This window comes from Antedon mediterranea, chromosome 10 (genome assembly GCF_964355755.1).
Source record: "Antedon mediterranea chromosome 10, ecAntMedi1.1, whole genome shotgun sequence".
Classification (NCBI taxonomy): Eukaryota; Metazoa; Echinodermata; class Crinoidea; order Comatulida; family Antedonidae; genus Antedon; species Antedon mediterranea.
Window position 1 is genome coordinate 18,058,899 of NC_092679.1, and position 24,912 is coordinate 18,083,810.

At 32.7% G+C, this 24,912-nt stretch overlaps 1 protein-coding gene across 2 annotated transcripts in view; it reads left to right on the top strand.

Moving 5' to 3' along the window:
* LOC140060180 (nephrocystin-1-like) overlaps positions 1-24,912 on the top strand; it is a 72,033-nt gene that overhangs the window by 5,042 nt on the left and 42,079 nt on the right. For both annotated transcript variants that reach the window (XM_072106278.1, XM_072106279.1), the window contains 15 exons: positions 17-111; positions 299-368; positions 459-504; positions 851-878; positions 1,901-1,943; positions 3,118-3,202; positions 3,921-4,012; positions 9,748-9,823; positions 10,180-10,232; positions 10,501-10,575; positions 12,517-12,589; positions 12,817-12,854; positions 13,078-13,163; positions 16,002-16,078; positions 16,165-16,264. In XM_072106278.1, the coding sequence (XP_071962379.1) occupies positions 17-111; positions 299-368; positions 459-504; positions 851-878; positions 1,901-1,943; positions 3,118-3,202; positions 3,921-4,012; positions 9,748-9,823; positions 10,180-10,232; positions 10,501-10,575; positions 12,517-12,589; positions 12,817-12,854; positions 13,078-13,163; positions 16,002-16,078; positions 16,165-16,264 (1,037 nt within the window). The remainder of the gene's footprint in view (positions 1-16; positions 112-298; positions 369-458; positions 505-850; positions 879-1,900; positions 1,944-3,117; positions 3,203-3,920; positions 4,013-9,747; positions 9,824-10,179; positions 10,233-10,500; positions 10,576-12,516; positions 12,590-12,816; positions 12,855-13,077; positions 13,164-16,001; positions 16,079-16,164; positions 16,265-24,912) is intronic.

Sequence of the window (24,912 nt, forward strand, 5' to 3'; positions counted from 1 at the left end):
ATAATTAATTTTTCAGATGGACCTGTTTGAAGCAGTATGTGATTACAGAGCAGAACAAGAGGGTGACCTAAGTTTCAAAGTTGGAGATGTCTTAACAATTATCAAAACTAGGTAGAGTCACTGTTGTTCATTTATAATAAGATTTGTTTGATTATCTGCTGCACACTGAGAAACATACCAGGATGACCTAAAAAGGTCAAACAGCTGAATGAAGTCATAATAACAAGCAAGCATCACTTATAGAAATAGAAAATTTTAAAGGCCAAAATCTTGAAATGATCTTTATCTAATGTTGCAGGGAGGATGGTTGGTGGACTGCAGAAGATGAAGAAGGTAACAGAGGACTTGTTCCAAGCACATACCTTAAGGTTGGAGTTTACAATTTTTTCATTAATAGTGTTCAGATGATCAAAGTCCTTGATTTGTATTCTTATTATAAAACTCCTTTCTATTTATAGCTCAAGAAAGATCCAGGAGATCATAGAGACATTCAGTCTCCAGAAGGTTAGTGATTGGTGACATAGAAATTGAGGTTAAACAAGAGATGGCTTACAATTAAGAGCTAGGTCGAAGTTGAAATCTTTAACACCACAAGCCCTGCTAGTTTTGTAACGTATACCAAAGCACCTAATAGCCAGAAGTCTTGATTTGAGGAATACTTAAAACTTTTATTGCATCTGATTTATAAATTGGTATTTTGAATAGACCAAGGTACATTTAATTAATATTGAGTTTATTTTTTATGACTTGAATTACAAATTCTGATCTTATATTAAGCTGCAGAAATTGACATTCTGAGGGTAATCTTATTAACTATTATGTTGTGTATAAAAATATAAAATATTTTCAGATGAGCAAGAGCCACAGCTATCCCGCAGGTAAATTGCAATTGTGAAACAGCGTTTTCTAGTTCTGGAGGCATATTTTATAAAGTATTGTTTGTATTTCAGTATTAATATTTAATTCGCAAAAAATTTCGCCAGTGTAGCATAGCAGAAAGCTATACAAAACAACCTTTTTGCTACACATTTCTACAATTGTGTAGCAAAAAATACAATACAAAACTATCTTTCTTGACTAAAAAATCAGTTTGATTAGCAATTTTGCTAAACAAAATTTTCAAATGAAATTTTTCCCTGACAGTTCCATAAATTGATTTATTATTTATATTGATAAATTATCATAATAAATAAATACATCTGTGCCAAATTGTTTTAAATTAAACAATATAACATGTGCCTCTAAAACTAGAAACTAATTCTTATTCTCTAATAATATAATGATTTTGTTTTCATTTTCTTCTTTCTTTCTTTGAACGGACCATAAACAGATGACCCGGGGTATTGTAAATTTGTTTAAAAAAATGTCATTTCAAGATTTAACAAAAACAGAATTCGCTGCTATCCCTCTCCGCTTTTAATGTACAGTAGATGCTTTTATATTTCAAGTGTAGTCTCATGGGCATGTTATGCTATTTAAAAAAAAAAATTCCACAAGATATGATGATACGTTTGTCATTATGTCCGCATGAATCAGCACATGTGTCATCCATGTTTTTACTGATTGTGATTTTGTATCATGCATGTCATATGGTTCTGTTTTAATCATAAAGAGTTCTTGAATAATGACACCATTTTAAGTGCTCCATTTAATTTCCAAGCTTTTCTGTAAATCGATTTCATAAGTAAATTATGTGCAAGAACAGTGAATGAACTAGTAGTCCCTGCGATGCCATTTTATTACAGCATGCGTTTTTGTGGCATAATTCTAATTTTACAGAATGTTGTGTAGTTTACTTCTGTTATGCTCGGTTCTGAAATTTTTGTCAAGCAAGTATTAATTATTATTAAACCGTATTTAAATCATTATTTTATAAATTTGGTCCCATTTTTGTTGACAGTGGGAAAGTACTTTGGAGAGGTCTTAAAAAAGCTGTAAGAGAGGTAAGTTAATCTCCACATATCATATGCTAAAAACCTCTATCCCCATCGGAGATCTGGTTTCCTTCATCCGTCATCATTACTTATTTTGTACATGCATTATGACATAAAATATGTAAAGCTCTGTCTAAACTATCAAACTAATTTGACAACAAAATATGTGTCTATATATGGACATCATGATGTCATATCACTACCATATTTGGACATATCACTACCATATTGCAGTTTCTTGTAAAGCATCCTCAATAATTGGTGCCATGTGTCATATAAAAAAATTAGTATCTACTGAAGTGTTACTTACCATATACAAGACACTTATATTACCAGTGTTGACATATGGTATTATTGTATGGGGTGCGGGGAACAAAGACAATTTGGATCGCCTTCTATTGCTTCAGAAAAAAGCTCTTAGGATCATTTGTAAGGTAGACTTTCATCATCCCTCTTCTCAGCTCTTTGTGAAAACGGGCACACTTAATATATTTGATTTGTATAAAAACAGTGTTTTAAATTTTATGTTTAAATACCAAAAAGGACAACTTCCAAAATGTTTTAATTCTTTATTCAGTTTATTTGATAATTATCATACATATAACACTCGAAATAAAGACAATTATTGTATAAAATTAAAATCAACTAATATGGGTCAGCAAAGTATAGCATATAGAGGACCTAAGCTATGGAATCAACTTATAAGAAATATAAGAGAGAGTGAAAATATATCAATATTTAAAAAACTATTACTAAATAAATACATTAATAGTTATAAAGAAACAATATATCTATGCGAAAACAACATTTGTAAAATATGTCTAACTTTAACTTAATTAATTACATTCTCGTATATATTCTGAGACTGATGTATATATATATGTTATATTATAGTACGTTGTATTTTCCTTCATTTATTTACTACATGAAAACATTTTTTTGTAATATATTTGTAAATTTATATTTTAAGTTAGGGTGCCACAGATTAAAAGCTTTGCTTGCTTGTGGTTATCCTGTTTTTCACACTTTATTGTACTTAATCTTTTATTTATATTTTTAAGAATGTTGTGTGAAAAATAAAAGAATCAATCAATCAATCAATCAATCAATATTAGGGCACATCACATGCTAACCAAGTTTGTATAGTTCCCAGTACTGATACTCCATATTTTCTTTTTTTAAGACAAGTGCCACTGATGTCTTGTCAGCAATGGGTGCAATTCCATCTGGTTTTCGTCCATCGACTACTGCGAAACTTCTTAGAGAAGGTAATTGAATTTAAATTTCTTATAATCATGATTCTATCATTAATATCATTGTAATTATTATCACAATGGAAGACTAAGCTTGCTGTATTGTTATCCTGTATGTTGATAAATATATATTGATAATGAATAATTATTTTTTTTTTGTTGTTGGCACATTTAGACCAACATTAATGAGGCAAATGTACCAAAAGAATTTTTGCTTAAATGTGCGTAGTTATAGTCTACCTACCTTGTCATCTGCTAGAAGGTCCATGAATGTCTTGTTTCTCCATACTTCTCTATTTAGTGCTTCTTCTTTTAGTTCCGATAGTATCATCATACTCATCATCTTTTTTAGTGTTGCAAATATTCCTAACTTAATCATTATCATCATTATAATTATTCCTAATACTGTATCACCATTGTCATTCCATTCATTATTTTCCAATGGCTGTATTCACCGATCACACTGAGATATTTCCCTTCGATATTAAGTATTTCACTTAACAAACTCAATAAACATTTAAGTATTATTTATAGTTTTTAATTTTAAGGATGTTTTCCTTAGCCTAAGCGTGAATGGTGCATATGGCCATGTGCTCCTAACATTTTTGAAGTCTTTATTATCATCATCATTGTCATCATCACGTCACCATTTCATCTGTTCACCATTTGTTTTTATCCATCTTTGAATAAAACAACCATCATGTTAAATGTTCATTTTGCACTTTCTTTACAGATGAGTACACTCTGCAATATTGTCTTACACCTAAACTCAGCAAGTCCAACCTATTCTTTAAAGATTTATTTTGGGACCCAGCAACAAATGAGGTGAGGCTCCTATATATCATGTTGATTCACCAAGTTTTTGACAAATTTGTTGAATGAATAAGTTTGATTTATTTTTATACCGTACCGTACACGAACAAAAACAGATAAAAAAGAAACAAAAACGCAATCATTTTGTATGGTACCAAAGATAGCCCTCTAAATGTGTGGAGTTGTGGCTTGGTGGTTATGATGCTTGGCTACCACTCTAATACCCCTTTCAGACCAAAACTTCGGAGTGATTGCCGGAGACACCGTGGGTTTATGACCATTCAAAATGTTGAGAAACTCCGGAGATACCCCTTTCACACCAACCTAGCAACGTCGTGAGGTGGTTTCCCGAATGATCGTAAAATCAAAACGGTACTGTGTATGACCAACTAGCGTTATTGTCACCGACTAGTCATCCATTCATAGAAGTACTGATGTAGTAGCCTACCTGTACGGTGACCATAGAATGTGACCCGAGGCATGACTAACTACGACTTTTAGTTGATAGAAGATTGAAAAAATTGTTAAGAAGAGTTGTACTGTATGTGGATGTTTAATGAAATTATTTCAATAATGTTTACACACTAGGCATATAAATAGTAATGTTTGTTAGTAAAAATAATTTTGAGTTAATAAGAATAAGATATAAGGAAGAAAAGCAAAGAGACTATGGAGCGGCTATTCCTGAATATACAATACTAAGTATCGTAGATTTAAATTATAAATTTTAGGCGATCTTGTCAAAGGTCAAGCGCCATATAGCCTGCCACGTTTCGATATTCAATATTGAACTTGACCTGACGTGGTTCCATGGTATCTTTATATGAAAATGGTAGAGTGGATAGAAAATAATTAATTAAAAATTTACCTTAAAATGGTTTTGAACTGAACCGGTGGATGTCTTGTTGTTAATAATAATAATAATAATAATAAGATTTTTATAGCGCACATACCACTCCAGAGTGCTCAAGGCGCATTTAAAAATAAAAAAGAAATAAATCATACAAATTCCTGACAAATAAAATGCAATTTCTTTGGAGGGTCCCCATCATTTTGTATACCTTTTCCTGGCCAGCATTATCTTTGGGGTGCCTCTGTCTTGGTTGTTGTCTCTAAGCACCCGGTCGTCTGTGGCAAGGCAAATGTGTATCCTGCTCCTTTGTTTGGTCACCTAGGTAGGGGTCCGGGACCGCGACAGAACGAAATACTCTATGTTCGATATTAGTGCGTGTGCGTAATAGAATGAAATGCTTGCGTATGATGTGCGTGATACAGAGTTGTACAATAGTGTATGCTTATAAGTGTATCGTATAGGTATATAATATGGTAGAATATGAAAAAGTAGTATAGAATGTAGAAATTAGGAAATGTTTGTTAATAAAAAGAATAGATTTTGAATGTGAGGAATGACTTATGACGGTTAGATCCCACTAGAGATCTATGTCAGCTCCTAGGCCTGTTTAACATATTAGATAAAAATACAATACTACCATCACATTTTTCCTGAGGAAACGTCTAAAATCTTATAATATAAAATTTATAAACTGTATAAAAAATATTAAAATGTTTTGGCCTATGTACAGAGAATTGGCACATTTACATCTACCTCCAATCATACAGTAAATGTACAGCATAATGAGACCCTCAAACAGGAATATCCTCAGCCCAGATGAAAGTTGTTGTCTGTGTTGATCATACCTGTGTGAAATTCTGCCCAGTAGGCTGCAAGTCAGATTTTTCTCACAAATAGATCAATTAACCAGGGAGACATATTTTTTACCACTCCCTGATTTAACATGAAGAGGGCATTCGGAGTGTTATAACATACATAGTAACTTTAGATCATGCAATATTATATTACTTTAACAAGTATTATTGCTATTTCATTTGTTTTCTACAAACAGAGTTCTACTCTATTAGTATTATTTAATTTTCGCGCCGCGGCTCTAGCCAGCTATGTCCCAGGAGGACACATTCATTAATAAGCTGTTTCATAGCGGTAGCTTTAGTATCTAAGGCTGACAGTTTTGTGAATTTGGAAACTCGACTATAATTTATAGGTAGCTGCTGGACCCAAAAAACGTCTGGGAGAAGAGAGTCTATATGAAAGCCTTTGCTGATAATACAGTATTATTGAGATGTAGACGGAAATCTGTAAAATCTTGTTTAATAAATAATAACTTCGTTTTTGCTGTCAACCAGGCCGGTATTATAATAAGTCACTGTCAAATAATCATTCGATAATGGTCAAAACTTTATTTTGGCTCTGTCAACATGAAGGGAAGTATTTACAATGACTTTCTTTTTTATGACTGTCAATCTAGGCCAATGTTATAATAATACGCCGTCAGATATTAAATCATTGAAACAGTCCTGGTAAATTTTTTTTTGGTTATCAGATGCCGTGGGGGGGGGGGGGGGTAGGTCCAATCAATTATTGTCAGAAGGTGAACAATCAGTCTAGGTAGCAGCAGCAGATTATTAGGAACGCCTGCTCCATTAATTAATCCAGAAAAAGGTTTGTACATTATCTATTTGTTTATTAGCCTTCTCCTAGCACAATTATATTTTCTTTAAAAAAAGGTTTTATAAGTTGTTTCAACATTTATGATAGTAATGTTACAGTTCTGTGTCTGGACGCAAGTTCATAGACCTACTAGTTATATTATTCATATTAACTGATACTTACTCTTCATTTACCGTAAAGTTCAGTTTTAATGAAATATATAATATAAATTGGCTTCGTAACAATTAATTAGTGTTGAAAAGGTTAGTTTTTTGGTGATAGGTGAAAATGGCATGTAACTTCGTAATCAATTTTTTTTTTTGTATAAAGGCCCAATTACACTATGACGATAACGACGGACGATAATATATAAGCATGCATTTCTTTTACATAAACCAAAAGAAATTAGAAAGGTTTTCGTTCTAGACCTATAGGATAATCATTTATGCTGTCTTTGATAAAAATAATGTTTTTCAAATTCCAATCAAATGACGTCATGATAAATAAAAACAATAAAATCGCTGTATTGTCACGATATTATTGGTCTTACTAATCATGACGTCATTTGATTGGACGTGTGAAAATATAATTTTCATCAAAGGAATTGTTTATATTTCTTTTGGTTTATGTATTAAAAATGCACATTTGTCTATTTATCGTCGATCGTTATTGTCCTAGTGTATGGGCCTTATGCTGTAAATGTTCAATTAATTGATCATTCCGATTTTATTAGTTGGACTCTTGCACAGTTGCTGTCTAATTGTTGTTGTGTAATATCATTTCGAACCATATTAAAATCATAAAGAGATTCATATTCCTTAACATGTGGCTGTGCATGGAAGTCTGGTCTACACAAACTCGGGCCCGGGCCTGAAAGTGTTGGTGAATTCATAATTATACTTAATATTATATTTATATATATATATATAATTATATTATTATACAATTGAAAGCAAAACCCGTTGAATCTCAAATCATTAGGACTAGAAATTTGGCTTATCAATCAAATAAATACTTTCGTTCAAAATGAAACTCCAACCTCTCTAATCAAAAGATTGAACTCGAAAACGGACCGTTTTTTTGAATTGGGTATGTTGAAACATTTCAATATTCATTTAAAAAAGTACATTAATTACGGTATTGATCAGTGGCTATAGAGGCGTAAAAACCCTCGGTCAATATCATGTAAAACGCACTGTGGAAGGGTCATTATTAAGACTGCAAAATTGGGCTTATCAACAAATAAATACTTTCGTTCAAAATGTAAAATCAAGGCTGAAAAATTGGGCTTATCAACAACAAAATATTTTATTATTAGACGCGATAACATCAAGGATAATCAGTATAATTATTAATATAGCCACTGTTAATAGTTTTATTCTACATGCTAAAGTAAATAAAAATCCACTAGAAAACAAGCAAGTCTGAATGTTATGCTTATTAGCCATTCTATGTTTGTTACTGTAGGCCTATGATTGTTTGCAATGTCCACATATTATTTCCGTGGGCATATCCATAGTGTATCACTCACAAAAAAGACGTGTGAGGTTCTTTCTTTAGATTTTGAAGAATGATTTGTGTTACAGGTTCACACAAGAGTCAAATGCTCAAGATATCAGCTAACGCCATGGGACCCTTGGCTTATCAATGAATAATAAATACAGTACTACTTTCGTTCAATTGAAATCGGAATCTGACCGTTTCATTAAATTGGGTGTGATTAGGCCTAAACATATAATAATTTATTAAAAAGGTACAATAAAAACAAATGCATCAGAGGCGTAAAGAACCCACGGTCAATATCATGTAAAATGTATATGGTATAAGCACTGTGGAAGGGGTCATTATTATTAAACTGGAAAATTCGGCTTATCAACAAATAAATACTTTCATTTAAAATGTAAAATAAGAATGCAAAATTGGGCTTATCAACAAATAAATACTTTCGTTCAAAATGTAAAATAAGACTGCACAATTGGGCTTATCAACAAATAAAATACTTTTTTTTCAAAATGTAAAATTAAGACTGGAAAATTGGGCTTATAAACAAATAAATACTTTTTTTCAAAATGTAAAATTAAGACTGGAAAATTGGGCTTATAAACAAATAAATACTTCCGTTCAAAATGTAAGAAAACATTTTTTAAATATAATCCTTAAGCTCTGTCTATACTATCAAACTAAATATGATGTGCCCATATTATATAGACATGACGATGTCATATCACTACGATATTCGGGCATATCACTACCATATTTGGGCACATCACACTTTTTTTGTTAAACTAGTTGGGACAGTGTAGACAGAGAACTATGCGATCGAAACATAAGTCGGAATTGGACTGACGCGATTGATTTAATTGGGTATTTTTATTAATGTAATGATTCATTAAAAACTATAATACCGATACGCGTTTGGTATTGATCAATGGTGCAAAAAACCCTGAGAAATAATGTTATAACGCGATTTGGTGATAGCTTAGCAATAATACAACCCATATACTATTATTATAAATACCTATTACAAATCCATTCATATAACTTTTCATCGCGAACCGAAAATGTATTAATGTTATTCTACAGACAGTAATTATATATTCAAAAGCCATATTATTATTATTATCAATACCTAAATGCGATAGTAAATAACCACATACATTATTCCCAATACAAGTTTGTGCGTTTAATTCTAGAAAGAAACGACTGTGCTGACAGGCCAATGACATAAATCACAATTAGTAAAGTCCCAATTGTTCACTTGCGTTTTGATTGGCCGACCTATTATATTAGATTAATGAAGACTGTTCTTACAACTGTCCAGTCAAAAAGTTACGCGGCGTTTTTTGTAAGAAATATTTCTTGTTCAATATTATTTTATATGCTAGCCCAAATTTGCATAACAAGACTACACATATTGCCTGGTGCATGTCTTGTTGAGTAAGCCTAGATGTGGTCAGCCAATTAAACTTGATAGATGATATTAAGTTGGCTAGTTTGGTGTTTAGATAAGCTAGTACAGTAATAATCTGATTTCTGATAAAGGAAACAGAATAGGGGAATCTTTTTTATTTAACCATCTAATAAAAATTTAGAAAGATGAGAACCGGCCAATAGTTTGATAGTGTTTCAGTTTTAATTTCTGGTTACAAATGACTTTTGATGGAATGAATTGCGTGACTTGTATGACATGATTAAATAATAACTTTCACAATCTGACTTTCTCATTTGATTCTACTTTCAGATTCGGGCCAGGAATGTCAAAATGCAAAAAATTGTTGTTTTAACCATGATTAGAAACATTCCAACAGTTGGTGTTGGTAAGTTTGAATTATCAATTAATCAAGAATAAGACAATTATGCAAACAATAAAAATCAAACAATAATAAGTTCGAAGAATTAAAAAAACATATGAAAAGTGCATCTTCATACTTTCATACTGTCCCAAAAAATAATTCTTAAATATTGTTATTCACATTTACTAAATTCATTAAGGCATTTTGTCAAAATGTTTAGCACTGACACTAACTGAAATTAAAATGTTATGTTTTCATCCATTTCGTAAGGCTATTTATTAAGATAATTTTTTTTTTAAATTTTTTTTTGTTTTATTAGTCTTTATTTTTGAAGTTTTTGGGGAAAATACATCTTTAAAGATTAATTGTTTTTTTTTTAGGTTTAGAAGTTAAAAGCCGACATGTAAGGATATGTTTATTTGATGGAGAAAAGGTTAGTTTTAGTAGTAGTAGTTTTTAGTACAATAATCAAATTTTGAAAGATCCATATTTTGCTCCTTAGTACTCTACTGTGTATTGTTTTAAATGGGAAAAATTCGACCCTTTTTTTTATAACGTAACTTGTTACTATGACACTACAAGATTATCAAAATAATAGTCCATATTTTGCCCATTTAAAAAAAAAGATGAGTGGGATTGGAGATGTGGATGGCTTGACCACTTGAGCCACTATTATTATAATGGTTTTTTTTTTTGTTTAGGTTCTTAGTAATATCCATACAATACAGGCAACTTGGACGGAGGTAGATGAAAAGTCTTGGAGGTTTTCACCTAAGGTAAAATCTACATTGAAATTTAATAGAAACTGATACAAACAATAAGAATGTTACATACTGTGGAACTAAGGCGTGGAAAAAGATTAAGTATGCTACACACTGCAACTAAGGTGTGGAAGAAGATAAAGAATGTTACACACTGTGCAACTAAGGCGTGGAAAAAGATTAAGTATGCTACACACTGCAACTAAGGTGTGGAAGAAGATAAAGAATGTTACACACTGTGCAACTAAGGGTATGTTCAGACCTACGGAGTTATGCTTTCGTATCACAGCCAAGGTCATATTTTAATGAGCGTCGTAAGAGCAAAGTGTTCAGATTCATTGCAACGAAGTTGCGTTACAAACGGATATGATGTCACTCGCTGGCGATTAACCAAACTCTAACGCACGTATAGACCTAGGCCTACCTTCGTTGTTATTAAAAGTAGTAGTGGTTGGGGTAAGAGTTACAGGCCTAGACCGAACACTTGGGCTCGGCATTATCGATGGGTTGTCAGGCATACCAACCAGCCGATCGTTTTGGGGTTTGTTTTTATATTTGGTCTAGGCCTAAAATATCATTTATGGCAGAAAAATGTTCAAATCCCGTACTTGCACCGGCTCCAGACTTATTTACTCGGTCTTTCGCTGCTTTATACGACGACCCCTTCAATTTCGTTTGGATATAATTTAAATCCTTCTTTATTATGAGGATGGCCCATCTGCTATCTAACGTGTCCGCCATCTCGTTGAACACAGACATCTTGTTGCCGGTGCTTTTACGCCAGTTTTTCACTTCCAACCGATCTCTAAACTCAGGGCTTCCCACTAATGAAATAAGGTATTTTACTTCGGTTTCTCGCCAATGCGCACGCTTCGATGACATTTTAAATTAATTAATATAATAATATTAATAATAATAATACTGTATACCTAGTGTAACAACAAACAAAAGGTATGATTTTTTCGCACGTTCACCGATCACAACAAATGGATCAGCTTGGCTGTACGATGAGGAGCACATGTCACGATGTGATGTGGCGAATATTGTAATTTGATTGGCTAGATATCAAACCTAGGTCATATTCATCGATGCGTGACTTTCGTATTGTAAGCGACGTCCACTAAACTCATACCTTGAGCTTTCGTAGCGTACGAAATATCAGTGTCGTACGAGGTGGCTTCCACTAATCTTTTCCTGGTTCAGACCTATGGACTTGTACGCCGCGTACAATACGAAAGCATAACTCCGTAGGTCTGAACAGGCCCTAAGGCGTGGAAAAAGATTAAGTATGCTACACACTGCAACTAAGGTGTGGAAGAAGATAAAGAATGTTACACACTGTGCAACTAAGGCGTGAAAGAAGATTCCAAACATGATAATAAAGTACTTTCTGTACAAACTAGATAAACAACACTTTCTAAACTCAAACTGATTATTCTCTTTTGTCCAAGAATTTATTTATTATTTATATATATTATTTATTTATCATTTACCATTTATTAATTTTTTACAAATTTAATTTGTAATAAACAAATAGTTACTTTTCCAAGATAGGGTTTGTGAATGTGTGTAAACAATGAAATATCTTGAAAATACTTGTTGAAGCTGCAGCACTCATGTGTCCCTTTTTACTCCATTATAACAATAAATTAAATTTATCATAGGTAATTGGTCAGATGTTTTGCCCGTCTCTGATGTAATTTGTACTTGATACAGTTAGTAGTACATTGAGAACACTTAATTTTCGGGTGGGTCTTGAACCCACAACCTCCAGATCACTAGGCTAGTGTCCATACCTCTATACCACCGAGCTTGCACTGATGGCTTTTCAATCTACTTAGTATAAAGTACAAATTATGTCAGAGTAGGGGAAAACATCTGACCAATTACTTAACACCCTGATGCGAAGCTATTCCACAGTCATTTTTCAATTCAATTACAATCCTATAATCATAGGTAACTGGAGTTCTTCCAAGTATTCTGGATGGAGAATGCTTTATTAGGACAAATAAAACAGATGAGAATTTAGGTAAGACTAATACAGTATATATTTTTATTGTTTGTCTGCAACATGAATAACACTGACTTATCTGTTTACACACACGTCCTTACCATGTATCAGGATCCCCTATTATTTTAGGTTGACTTATCCTGTTTTCTTAAATTAAATGGATATATTTTGTTGATGTACAAGAGTTCTGTTATGTACATGTTATCTAGATTGGTCATGTGATCAAATTTCAAATTTTTTTTTAGGTTTATTGATTGAGGTGTGTTTATCCTATGTCAGAACGGTAAGTTTAATTTTTAATCTCAATCTTTCATTGTGTGGTCCAAATCTCTCCATATTATGCATATTTTGAAATGAATAAAAGTAAAGTTGAATTAATACACTTTATTAATTATAGTAAGATATACCACAGTAAAGATAAATAACTAAGCACTTGCTTTATCTGCCTTTTTCGAGTAAAATTTTTCTATAGATATAATATGTTTAATTATTTTGACTGAATACAGAAAACGGGTGAAAAGGGCGAATTTAGTTGTGGATGGGTAAATCTACCATTATTTGAACCAACCACTGGAGCTCCTATCCTGAACAAGTAAGTTACTTGTAATTATTGGTTTACAGTCGCTACTGTTGAGAGATCCTATATATATATATATAAACACCACAGGCACAGAACAATTATTCTAAACCGCCCGGTGATATACTGAAATGTATGAATTTATTTGAAACGATAAGATGAGGAACTATGTGAGAATGAGAAAAAGAAGCCCAACCGAGATTCGAACCCGGAACTAATATGCAGATGTCCTAACCATTAGATCACTGAGGCTTTCATGTGTTGTTCAAATTCGATTGGACACTCTCTTTAAAGGGGGATTCTGGGTTTAAAATTGCTTTTAAATATCGTTTATTTATTAAATAAAAAATATTATAACAATATAGACATGTCAGAATGAAGAAGTAATAACGAGAAATAATAAAAATTAAATTTCATATACATTTTAGGGTAAATTCATGGAAAGTTTGTTTTTCAGCAGCTTAGGGAAGCTCATTAATATTCATGAGATATTCACAGAATCACGTCATCAGTGGATTCCAAACTCGCGACGTCAAGCTTGTACAGTACGTTGTGTTCTCTCTCCTCTGTCAAACGACGACCACCCGATCATTGTGAAATACATTTTTTGTAGATTTGCTAAGCTAGGCCTAAAGTGTAATAATAACAGTAGTAGCTGCTAGCATATATTTATTTGACATTTAATGAAATACAAAATTTAGTACAGATTACGGAGTCATACCTCGAATTAATAGTACAGATCGTATATCGGCTTCACGTACTAGGCTAGGCCTAGCCTAAATCATTTTATTCATGCCAGGGTGAGAGCCATTTCTGACTAGGGATTCCATGCCACGATGGCTACGTTAAAACATTGATTGGGGCCATCATTCATGGGCCTAGCTAGCCTATTACTAAATGATTGGCCCATAAATAACAAAACTCAGTGGATTCCAAACCCATCCTATCAACCAAACTCCTAAACAATCTAAATCTAAAACGTTCTATAAAAATCGGCTGTAAATATTGAGGCAAAACAAGGTCCGATCGCCGTCCGCACGTATGGTGTCCCGATCGTCTAATAAGTAGGCCCAGTTACTCTCCAAAAAAGCGGATACTGCATCAAGCAAGTAGACCGGTAGTAGGAAGGAGACCTAGCCTAGCCTAGCCGATCCGGCCCAGTTAAAAATTGAGCTAGCTAGTGTAGTAGACCCTATGCGAATTGATACTACCAAGCCTTTTACTATAGGCTACACTTGTTAAAATTAGCAATACTGTAGTTATGTTTACAAATATTCCAACTCTCTCATTCGAGCTATATTATCTATACCATTCCGGTAGGTTGAGTCGACCTTCAATCAAATACTGTACATCGTTCATGTTGTGATTATAGACGGGGTATACTCGATCCGACCAGTTTGGTATTGTATACTGTATCTGCTTATCACGTGACGATGCCAGGCATGGGCAGAGAGAGCACGTGTATCGTCGTCTCGCTCTCCTCGCTCAGTAGGAATGTATACGTTACGCTTCATTGATTTTGAAGGCTTTCCCTAAGTCAGTGCGAAAATCGGCAAACGTAAAGTGCAAACTTATCTAATTTTTCTCTGTTTTGATGGATTTTCATAGAAAATTGACTTTATAAATGGGAAGACCGACTAAAATTACATCAAATAAGTATAATTTTACAAAAGTAATTGATATGGTTAATGATAACGAGTCGTCGGAAGATTGACCATTTCACGAATTTCCTATTCTGTAACCACAGTGTGATTTTGCCGTAGCTGCACTTGTAATCTGGCCTCATTTCACAGCCTTCGTTCTGCTTCACTGGGCGCTTATATAAATTGAAACTTTTACCGTTCAAGAGACAAACAAATATATTTTACATTTTTTACTATTCATTTTAAACCCGGAACCCCCCTTTAACTCTTCAACACTTTCGGCATGGTACGGCAGAACAGCACTACATATATATTTTTTATAGTTTCCTATGGATAAAAATTAATTGTTTATAATTACAGCGTGTATGTGTTTGGGAAATTTCCAATTTTCTTCTGTGTTTTTTTGATTGGCTTTATGTTATAATAATTAATGTAATAGTTGTTTCCTCATGTTTACATGTAGTAAACTATAGCTGTATGATAATAATGATAATACATAACTAGTTACCAAACTACATGTATGATGTATAAATTATTATCGTTAGTACGTAAATAAGTTTTCATTACATCTTTCTTTCATTTTCATTGCCTTTTATCTGATTATGTACTTGTTTCCCTTATTATTATGTTGTTATCAGTATAATAATATTTTCATATACTTCCTAACATCTTTCACTCAAATTTCACTTTATTTTGAACTCATTTTGAATCTGTATTAATAGTATTCAAACCTTACCCCCTTTCAACCATTTTTTCCCCAACACATTAAAATTTCAATCTTCACAGGTCATATTCAGTGTTAAAGTTCATATTTTAGTATTGTTTCAAAATAAACTGTATATTGTACTGTTATTTTGCCTGATACAGTAGAACCCCTATTTAAGGAGTCATCTTCAGAACCCAATTAAGTATCTCCTTAATAGGATGTACCCTGAATAGGGGTGACCAAAGGAAGCAGTTCTATTACAGTATAAAATTTACAGTCAATTCTCCCAATACCGGACACCTTTGGGCTGGCCCAATATGTCTGTTTTTCCGGAAAGTCTAGTATTCGGAATGTGTTTATAATCGTAAAAATTAATTTGAGACTGTTTGGACTTCAATAAGAGTATGGTATTGGGAGAGTTTCCGGTTTTCAGAGAGTCCGGTATTGGGAGAGTTGACTGTAGTAATATAATATTAATGATATATAAATATTGTGTTCTAACAGGGCTTATGAATTAGATGTTAAAGGTGGGACACCTTATGAACAAGATGTAGACGTTGATCCTTCAATAAGTCGAAAAGGTAATAATCATACTCTAATGCTCAATTATCAAAATATTTTGTGCCCCAAAGCACTACTCATTGACATTATTATATTTAATTTACAGCTTCTACCAGTAAACTGCGTTCTATGTTGTCGGCTAACAAACAACCGCGATTATCGCTCAAGTTAGTAACACCAACTAAAGAACAAAAGACGTTCATGGAGTAAGTTAATCTTCTTTTTGTTTCTGTAGGGTAATAAATTTAAAGTAACATTTTTCAGCAGCTTATTGAAAGATCACACAGAAGACAGTGGACAGTAGTCTAGTAAGTCATTCTTAGCCTGTTGTATCGTCATACTGTCCTGTTTAACATTTCATAAAGGTAAAAAAAAAACAGACAATTGTTTCTGCAAATGTTTGATAAATTTATTATTTAAAATACACTCATATTGCATAGTATGTACAATACTAAAGCTCTGTCTACACTATCAAACTAGTGTGAAGTGTGAAGTTGCCCAAATTTGGTAGCGATATTCTCAAATATGTGACATCATCATGTCCATATATGGGCACATCATTTTTTTGGTCACATAATGATAAAGTTTGATAGTGTAGACAGAGCTTTAGGTCCGTATCTTTGATATTTAAAAAAAATTAGTTTAACGGTTTCTCAAGTTTTTTTTTATACTTGTGACCTAGTTTTTAATGTAAAAACTCCTAGTACTATGACAAGATTTGAACTCGGTACCCTCAGATTTGTAAGCAAGAATGTCAACCACTGAGCTACAGTACATGCTACTTATTACATTGCATCTTATTTTATTCAGGTATAAAACAAATATTGGATCATATAAAATTTAAACAAGAAACATCAAAAGACATAAATACAAGAAACATCAGCATTTTGCATCATTTGTTATCTGAGTAAAATTTCCATTAAATATTACAAACACTTTTTTTAATTCTATATTACTTTGTTATGTCATGTCAAGTGCAAAAATCTACAATAATAATTTTGAAATGTTTTAATATACCAAGTTATTACGTTTTTTTCATTGTATTAAGCACTATTTTCATAGCGCTTTGACATATATACATATATATTACATAAAAACAACAAAATAAAAAGTATGGAAAAACAACAAAATCCAGGTCCCCCCACAACTGTTACCATGCCAGGCGGGGAAACGGAATATTATTATTATTATTATTAATTAAAGAAATGATTAGGTTTTTTACAATATAGTTTAGACATTTTGTTTTTTCAGTCATGTGGGTCTTTAATATTAGTATAAGGCGTGTAAGCATAGCATGTAAGATTATTAATCTTTGATGTTTCAATAGGAATCTCACAGTACAGGTGTGAGTCATTACTACTGATACCTTCAAAGTCCAAATTTAATGAGCCTGGTTGTGGTGGTGGTGATGCTTCTTTTGCAGTAGTTGGCAAAGGATATGATAGTGTAATGATAGTGTCATTACCTTGTTGTCTGTTTTCCGTGTTACAGAATTTCGGAGTTGGTTCGTTGCGAAAAATCATACTTTCTTCCAATTTTTGCATTAGGTCTAATCTAGAAATTCCAGATGACAGATTTCCTGAAGGGATTTCTGAAGGAAGAATCTTTGTTGACATCCTTGAGTCCAAAGTAGCAATTCCAGGTTCCTTTGAAGGTATTCTTGAGGCATGAGCTCTAGAAGATCTTGCATCTATAGTTTTTGACCCATTCAGAATTGGTTTCTTAGCCGTTAGTGGTTTTTGCTTTAATGTATTGAAGTGAACACCCAATTCTTGAAACTTTAGTGGTTGATTGTCAGTGGGAAGTACATTGTTATTGAAAGACAATTTCGTGTCATCATCCATCTTTTCTTTCTGTTTCTCGCTTTCCATACCTTGAAAAAAATCATCATTGATTTGGTTGTAGACATTTTCTTCATTACAGTTCACAGGTGTTTTTGACAGTATTGTATCTGACTGTTGGATGTTTTGTATTTCATTATCAATTGAAACTTCTTGGTTTTGGTATTCATCATCTGTGTCTTGAATGCATTCACTACCTTCTGTTTTTTCAATGTCCAGCTTATTGGTGTTTTGCCCCTTATCATTATCAGCAGCAGCAAAATCGTCATTGATTTGGTTGTAGACATTTTCCTCATCACAGGTTGTAGATGTCTTTGACAGTTTGAGATCTGATTTTTGGATGTTTTGAATTTCATTATCATTAAATGCTTGGTTTTCATATTCATCATCTGCATGTTGATTGCATTCTTGCTCATTTTGTGTTTTTTCAATGTCTAGCTTGATGGGATTTTTCAGCTCAACATTATCAGCACTTGGATCAAATGAATCATTGGTTACATCTGTGGAGTTGTTTGACGATGTTCTAAATTTATAACACAGAATTAAAATAACTAGAATCAGTAAGAGGATGCCTACTACTGTAACTACTATGATTTTTATGTAATTTTGTGTAGATTTTTGTGAATTTTCTTCAACTTTATCATCTTCTGGTTGAAGAATCTTGTATTCTGCAAATCCATGTACGTCATTAGAAGATGTCACATGACATGTCAACTCACTGTCACTCATTTCATCAGTGATGTTCAAGTTGAAATGTGATGTGTTGACAAGTAGATTGGTATTGTCTATTGTCCAGTTGTAAATGCATTCAGAACAATTATGTCCAGTCTTGCATTGGAAAACTACCAACTGTCCGATTTTAAGATCATCATTAACAACAATTGTCACTATAATTTTGACTTCAATGGCCTCTAAATAACAACTTTCATCTCTCTCATTACCATTTAGTGCCATTTGACAGCGAAATATTTTTTTGTTATCCTCCTCCTTGATCAACCATGTGTTTTTACGAGTAATATGAGTACTATTTCTGAAGTCCACTCCATCCTCTAAAAAGCCTTTCCATCGTAGTGTAGGGTTTAGGTTCATGTGCTCAACTTGGCAAACAGCAGTCATATATTCACCAACAGTATAATTGTATCGCTTTGAAAAACAAGACTCTTTTGGAAGAACAGTTAAGTAAGCAATGTTTGATTCCTGGATTAATTCTGTTCCAGAATATACTTCACATTTGTACTTGCCTGAGTGTGATGTATTTACTTTTGAAAATTGCAACTTAAACACGAATTGTTGTCCTTGTTGTTCTTTTACTAAACTGTCGTCATTCTTTATCCATTTAACGTTGTAATCAAGTTCTTTGTCAATGTGACATTTCAATGTGGCATCACCATCTTCAAAAATTGTCACATTCGATAAAGTAACTGTAGTCCCTGAGGCATTTCCCAACGTAATTGTAGTTATGATGATAAGAGTGATTATAAGGAAAGACATCTTTATTGCTGCCATGAACCAGATGCACACAATAGTGTGTCACATTATTACAGAATGGAAAGAATAAAGTAAAGTGGATTATATGATAGAGGGTGCTATTTATGCAATCATAATAAACATGATTATACTTAAACGACATATGAAACCAGTTTTATTGAAACATTTACTTTACCTTAATTACAAGATGTATATTTAAGTTTGTTACCATTTTCTGTTCATAATTCACCAAATCTACTTTCCTTTAAAGTCAACTTAAAATCACACCTTTTCAGATTTTTTATTTACCTTGCTTTATTCTTAAGTGCCCTTTGCTAAATTGTTGAATTAGCGCTATATAAATTTTTGTTATTATTATTTCAATAAATTGTTTTTGATCATTTTGTAATATGTCAGTTTCCATTTGCTACTATTGGGATGTGATTCCTCGCTCCCCACCCATACACAGAATTAATGGTTTCTAGTTCAAGGCAAAGACTGATGACACATCAATTGGCATGACCTACAGTAGTGAGGGCGTCAGTCTTTTTTGTCACAGGTTGTGGTACGATTATGAGTTTTTTATTGTGTTTTAGTAGTGGAATTCCCGGGCTTCATACCACTCAAGAGTACACAAGGCGCTTTAAAAAAATGAAATTCAATATACAATATCTGGCTTAATAATACGCAATGTCTTTGGAAGGTCACCCCTTGTTGCATCAGATGGTCAGATGTTGCATATTTAAGCTAACATTTGATATTGTTGTCTCTGAAGGTTTCCCCAGTCTAATTGTAGTTTTTTTATTTATTATAACTTTTATTTTGATACGTATGTACTGTGCACTGTTGTTCATTCAACTGTAATAAGCATCTCTTTTGGTTATAATGGTACACCTTAAAAGGTAGCATCATCATATTCAAGAACTGATATAATCAATCAATCAATCAATCAAATTAACATTTATTTCTTCCGCAGTAAAATAACAACAAATATCCAATGTAAATTGTAATATGAAGAAAGAGGGAAAAACTCAAAAAGTAACGCCAGATGAAAAATAGAAAACTATTAATCAAAAGACCTTGTGACAAGCAAGCCCTAAATGATAAATATAAATAAGAATTACAAATTAATTTACGTACACAAACACACAGACAGGGCAAGAAAAAAGAAGAAAAAAGGAACAAACGAACATGGGATATAATATAAAAGCTGAGGATGGTATAAGCAACATTTTATAAATCATATTTTGACAAAAGAAATTTTTTGGCTTTATAAGAGAAAATTTTCCTGGAGGGGGTTGCAATGATTTCAGGAGGAAGGTCATTATATAATTTAACACCGCTATAACGGACGTTGTGTTGGATCAACGTAAGTTTGGGCTGAGGAAGATGAAGTTCTAGTAGAATAGGAGTGAAAATCTGAGGAAGAAGCATAAATTGGAGGGAAGAAGAGAATGCAAAGCTTCGTAAACAAAGATATAAAAATGGAACAATCTCTGTGCAGGCCACTGAGTTGTCAAATGCATCTTTAAAAAACCTTACCAACCGTACTGGTGGCTATGGCCCTGATATTACTTCAGCATATTTGTGCCCTAGCCCTTATTTTGTCCTCAAATCATACAGTTAAAGTTAAACTGACATTAAGGCTTTAGAATGTTCGTGAAGAAGTCAACACTAAAAATCATTCCTATAAATATTTAACATAATCAACAATAGCACAGCTAATTATCAGAATTTGTTGTTATACATTGCTTCAGACTTCTTCTCTTTTACATGTCCATAGGCATATGCATATTCAGGGATAGCTTCAAATGTGGTTTGTGTTTTTTCAGTAGTTTCTTGTGCATCTTTTATTGGTAGAGATGTTTGGTAGAAAGGGGATTCTTCCACCTCTAAATATATTGCAGTTTGGGCTGGTTGGTTAAAATTTGCATATGCATATTCAGGATCTTTATTCAACATGGCACTGTGTTGACACCGAATCATATTCTGGTGGGAAAGAGTTTGTAATAAGATTTGACATGTCTTTACTTGTACACATTTTTTTCTTTTAGTTTTAGACATTCTATAGATAATTATTGTTATAATGATAATGAGTATTAAAGCACATGCAACAATGATGCATAAATATATGGTATCCACTTTACTCCTTTCATATGGCTCATGTGTAACTGTAGATATAGAAGTAGCTTCTTCACCTGTTTCATTGTTTTCACTGTTATCAACTAGTATCACATATGAATCTGATCCATGTACATCATTAGAAGATGTCACATGACATGTCAGCACACTGTTAATCATTCTATCAGTGATGTTCAAGTTTAGTTGTGATGTGTTACCCAGGTGTATTTGCATTCTGGACAACTGTGTCCAGTTTTGCAGTTGAATGAGGATAACTTTCCAACTTTAGAATTGCCACATGTAACAATTGTCACTTTTATCTGAACATTTATTAATACTTCACAGTTTCCCTTTTCTAGGTCTTCAAGGTGGTGATGTGTCCCCTGATTTGTCACATTTAAGATACATGCAAAATGCAATAGATTAAACATTTCTTTAACCAAAAACTCATTTTCTAAACTCAAGTGGGTTGCATTGTTGTTTCTTTTCAAAGAAATATTTGTGTTAACATTCCATTGCAGTCTTTGAGAATCAGTAGAAAATCCTTCAATGATCTTTGAGGCACAGTACAAAATCAGCACATCTCCAACTATGTAGAATGCTTTGTTTGATTGACAAGTTGGTGTAGGAAAGGCAACCACATTAAGTACAGCAGGCTTAGAAGAATTTAGAATGATGTTGGAACTATTGATGGCATGGCAGCTGTACTCTCCAGAATCTAACAATGTGACTTCTGGTATACTGAGTTTACATGAGTCATTCTCCTCATCAAAATCTACTTGAATCTTACTTGTTCCAGGATGTAGCGTGTTGCTGTCATGTTTCCAAAAACAAGTAAAATCTCGTTTCCAATCTGAAAACACACAAAGGAATTCAGCTGTTCCTTCTTCTAGAATATTCTTATCTGTTGGTTGATAAAAAAGATGAAGATCAAAGCTAATTACTGAACTTAACAGTAAAAAGATCGTGGAAGATGTTGATACAAATTTTAAATTCATTTTTTAATATAGCAGAGCAATAATACAGTGGACAACAGTTTCCTTTTGTATACACTGGTTATTTGAATCTATTTTATTTGATTTATAGCCTTGATTTACATCTAAGAACACAACTGAATTTTGTAGGCATTTTCAACCAAAGTTGGTTTCATTTTCATTTTGCAATCCGCTGAAATAATAATGTTAATGGCCAGCCATAAGCTTGAAAAAAAGTAAATAACTAAACCAAAATTTCCATTAATGCTGAATCAATTTCAGCCACTGTGAATGCAAAATTAAGCAAATATAGTTTTTATTAGAATGATATTCTATTCTAATTTTAATGTATTTGTTTATTTTGTATGAATCAGTCATTTTTAAACACAAATTAATTTGTTCTGATCTTTTTTGACAGTGCCATGAGCAATGATTGATACAAGTGATTTTTTATGTAATCCTTATTAAAAGACAAAGTGTTTTTACAAATATCAGATCAACTAAATTACACTTGATTCAAAATGTCACAGGTCACTATAAGACGTTCGTCGGCTTTTTTAGAGGAACCATTCAATTATTTTTTTAAATTGCATTACATTTACAACCAGATTTGTTGTGCACAAAATCTTATTGAAACATTATATTCCTATAGCATTATTTAAAAAAATTGAGGCCAATAATTATTTTAGATATGTTGATTTGAAAGTGAGTTAGCCTTTTTATTTTTAATAATATTACAAGAAATTATTGAGAGTCACAATTTAATTTGGTCATAAAAGTTTTTTCAACAAAATTCAACCTTGCATCTTCAGCTACAGACTTCTTCTCTTTTACGTGATCATATGCATACTATATTACATAGCCTATGTAAATACGTGAACGTGATTGGTTTAAACTGCATCACATGACTACCGCTGCGAGGATCGTAAATCGTATATATCCTCGTGTACGATGATATTGACTGGGTAATTGTCGCGTAATTATCGTGTCCCTGTCATTAAACATAAAATCCAGCAAATTTTCGAGTACGATGATATTGACTGTGTAATTTTCGTGTGGCAACACTCGCATTTGGGGATGAATAAACAAAAGTTATCTACTGGGTCTTGAAATCGCGATGAAATTTTCACTCCATCACAAGACAACGCTTCATGCGCTGTGCCACAGAACTTGCTTAAAGAAATTAATCAACTAAACTATTTAAACTATGCATACATAGCGCCCTTATTTGTTATTAGTCCTCCCTAGATGTGATGAAAGACCGTTTGTGATTGGTTAATACTCACGGTAGTAGTTAGTTATGCGCGACGTGGCGAACATCCGGTGATTCGGCTCGAAGAAGACGAATTATTCGGCCTACCTGATTATAATATTATTGTTAATGTAGGCTTATTGATGGAAATTCTTCTGTTAATTTAAACGACCTAGACCTAAGTGAATATTTTATTGCCAAGGAATCATTTAATTAGTAATTATCTGTATATTATTCTTCACAACGTAAGGTGAATTCAACGCCTAACTACTGTAGGCAGGCTTATTACAATACAAAGGAGGCCTAGCTACACCCGACCCAGCAGTAGATATTCAACTTGTTGTTGGCAATGTAATATCACATTAACAGATATCGCCTTTTATATCGGTAAAATATAAGATTTGACATCCCCTTGGGAATGATATTTTTTTCGATGGAATATATTTCCCGAAATGTTAAGGGAAATATATTCTATCGAACAAAATATCATTCCTAAGGGGATGTCAAATCTTATATTTAACCTCTAAGTCTAAGCAGGCAAAATCTGTATAATATTCAGGGATATGTAGTTTCTTGTGCATCTTTTATTGGTAGAGATATTTGGTAGGTTGCATATGCATATGAATATTCATAACATTGAAACTACATAAATGACATACGAAACCAAATTTTTGTTTTATGAACATTTTTATTTATATACAATAAAACAAGTGTTTTTGAACAAATACAAAGCAACAAAGAGAGTAATATTAAATAGGAACATTATGAAAATAATTATGACTAATAACTATTTCTGATTTGTACTATAGCTATATTGCTTCAAAATGTTTGTGACCTAGCCCTTATTTTGACCTCAAATCGTACAGTTAAAGTTCAACTGACACTAAAAGTTTTAGAATGTTCTTGAAAAAGTCAACAGTAGAAATCAGTCCTCTATATATTTAACATCATCATTAACAATGGCACAGCTAATTATCAGAATTTGTTATTATACATTGCTTCAGACTTCTTCTCTTTTACATGTCCATAGGCATATGCATATTCAGGGATAGCTTCAAATGTGGTTTGTGTTTTTTCAGTAGTTTCTTGTGCATCTTTTATTGGTAGAGATGTTTGGTAGACAGGGGATTCTCCCACCTCTAAATATATTTCAGTTTGGGCTGGTTGGTTACAATTTGTATATGTATCATTATCTTTAT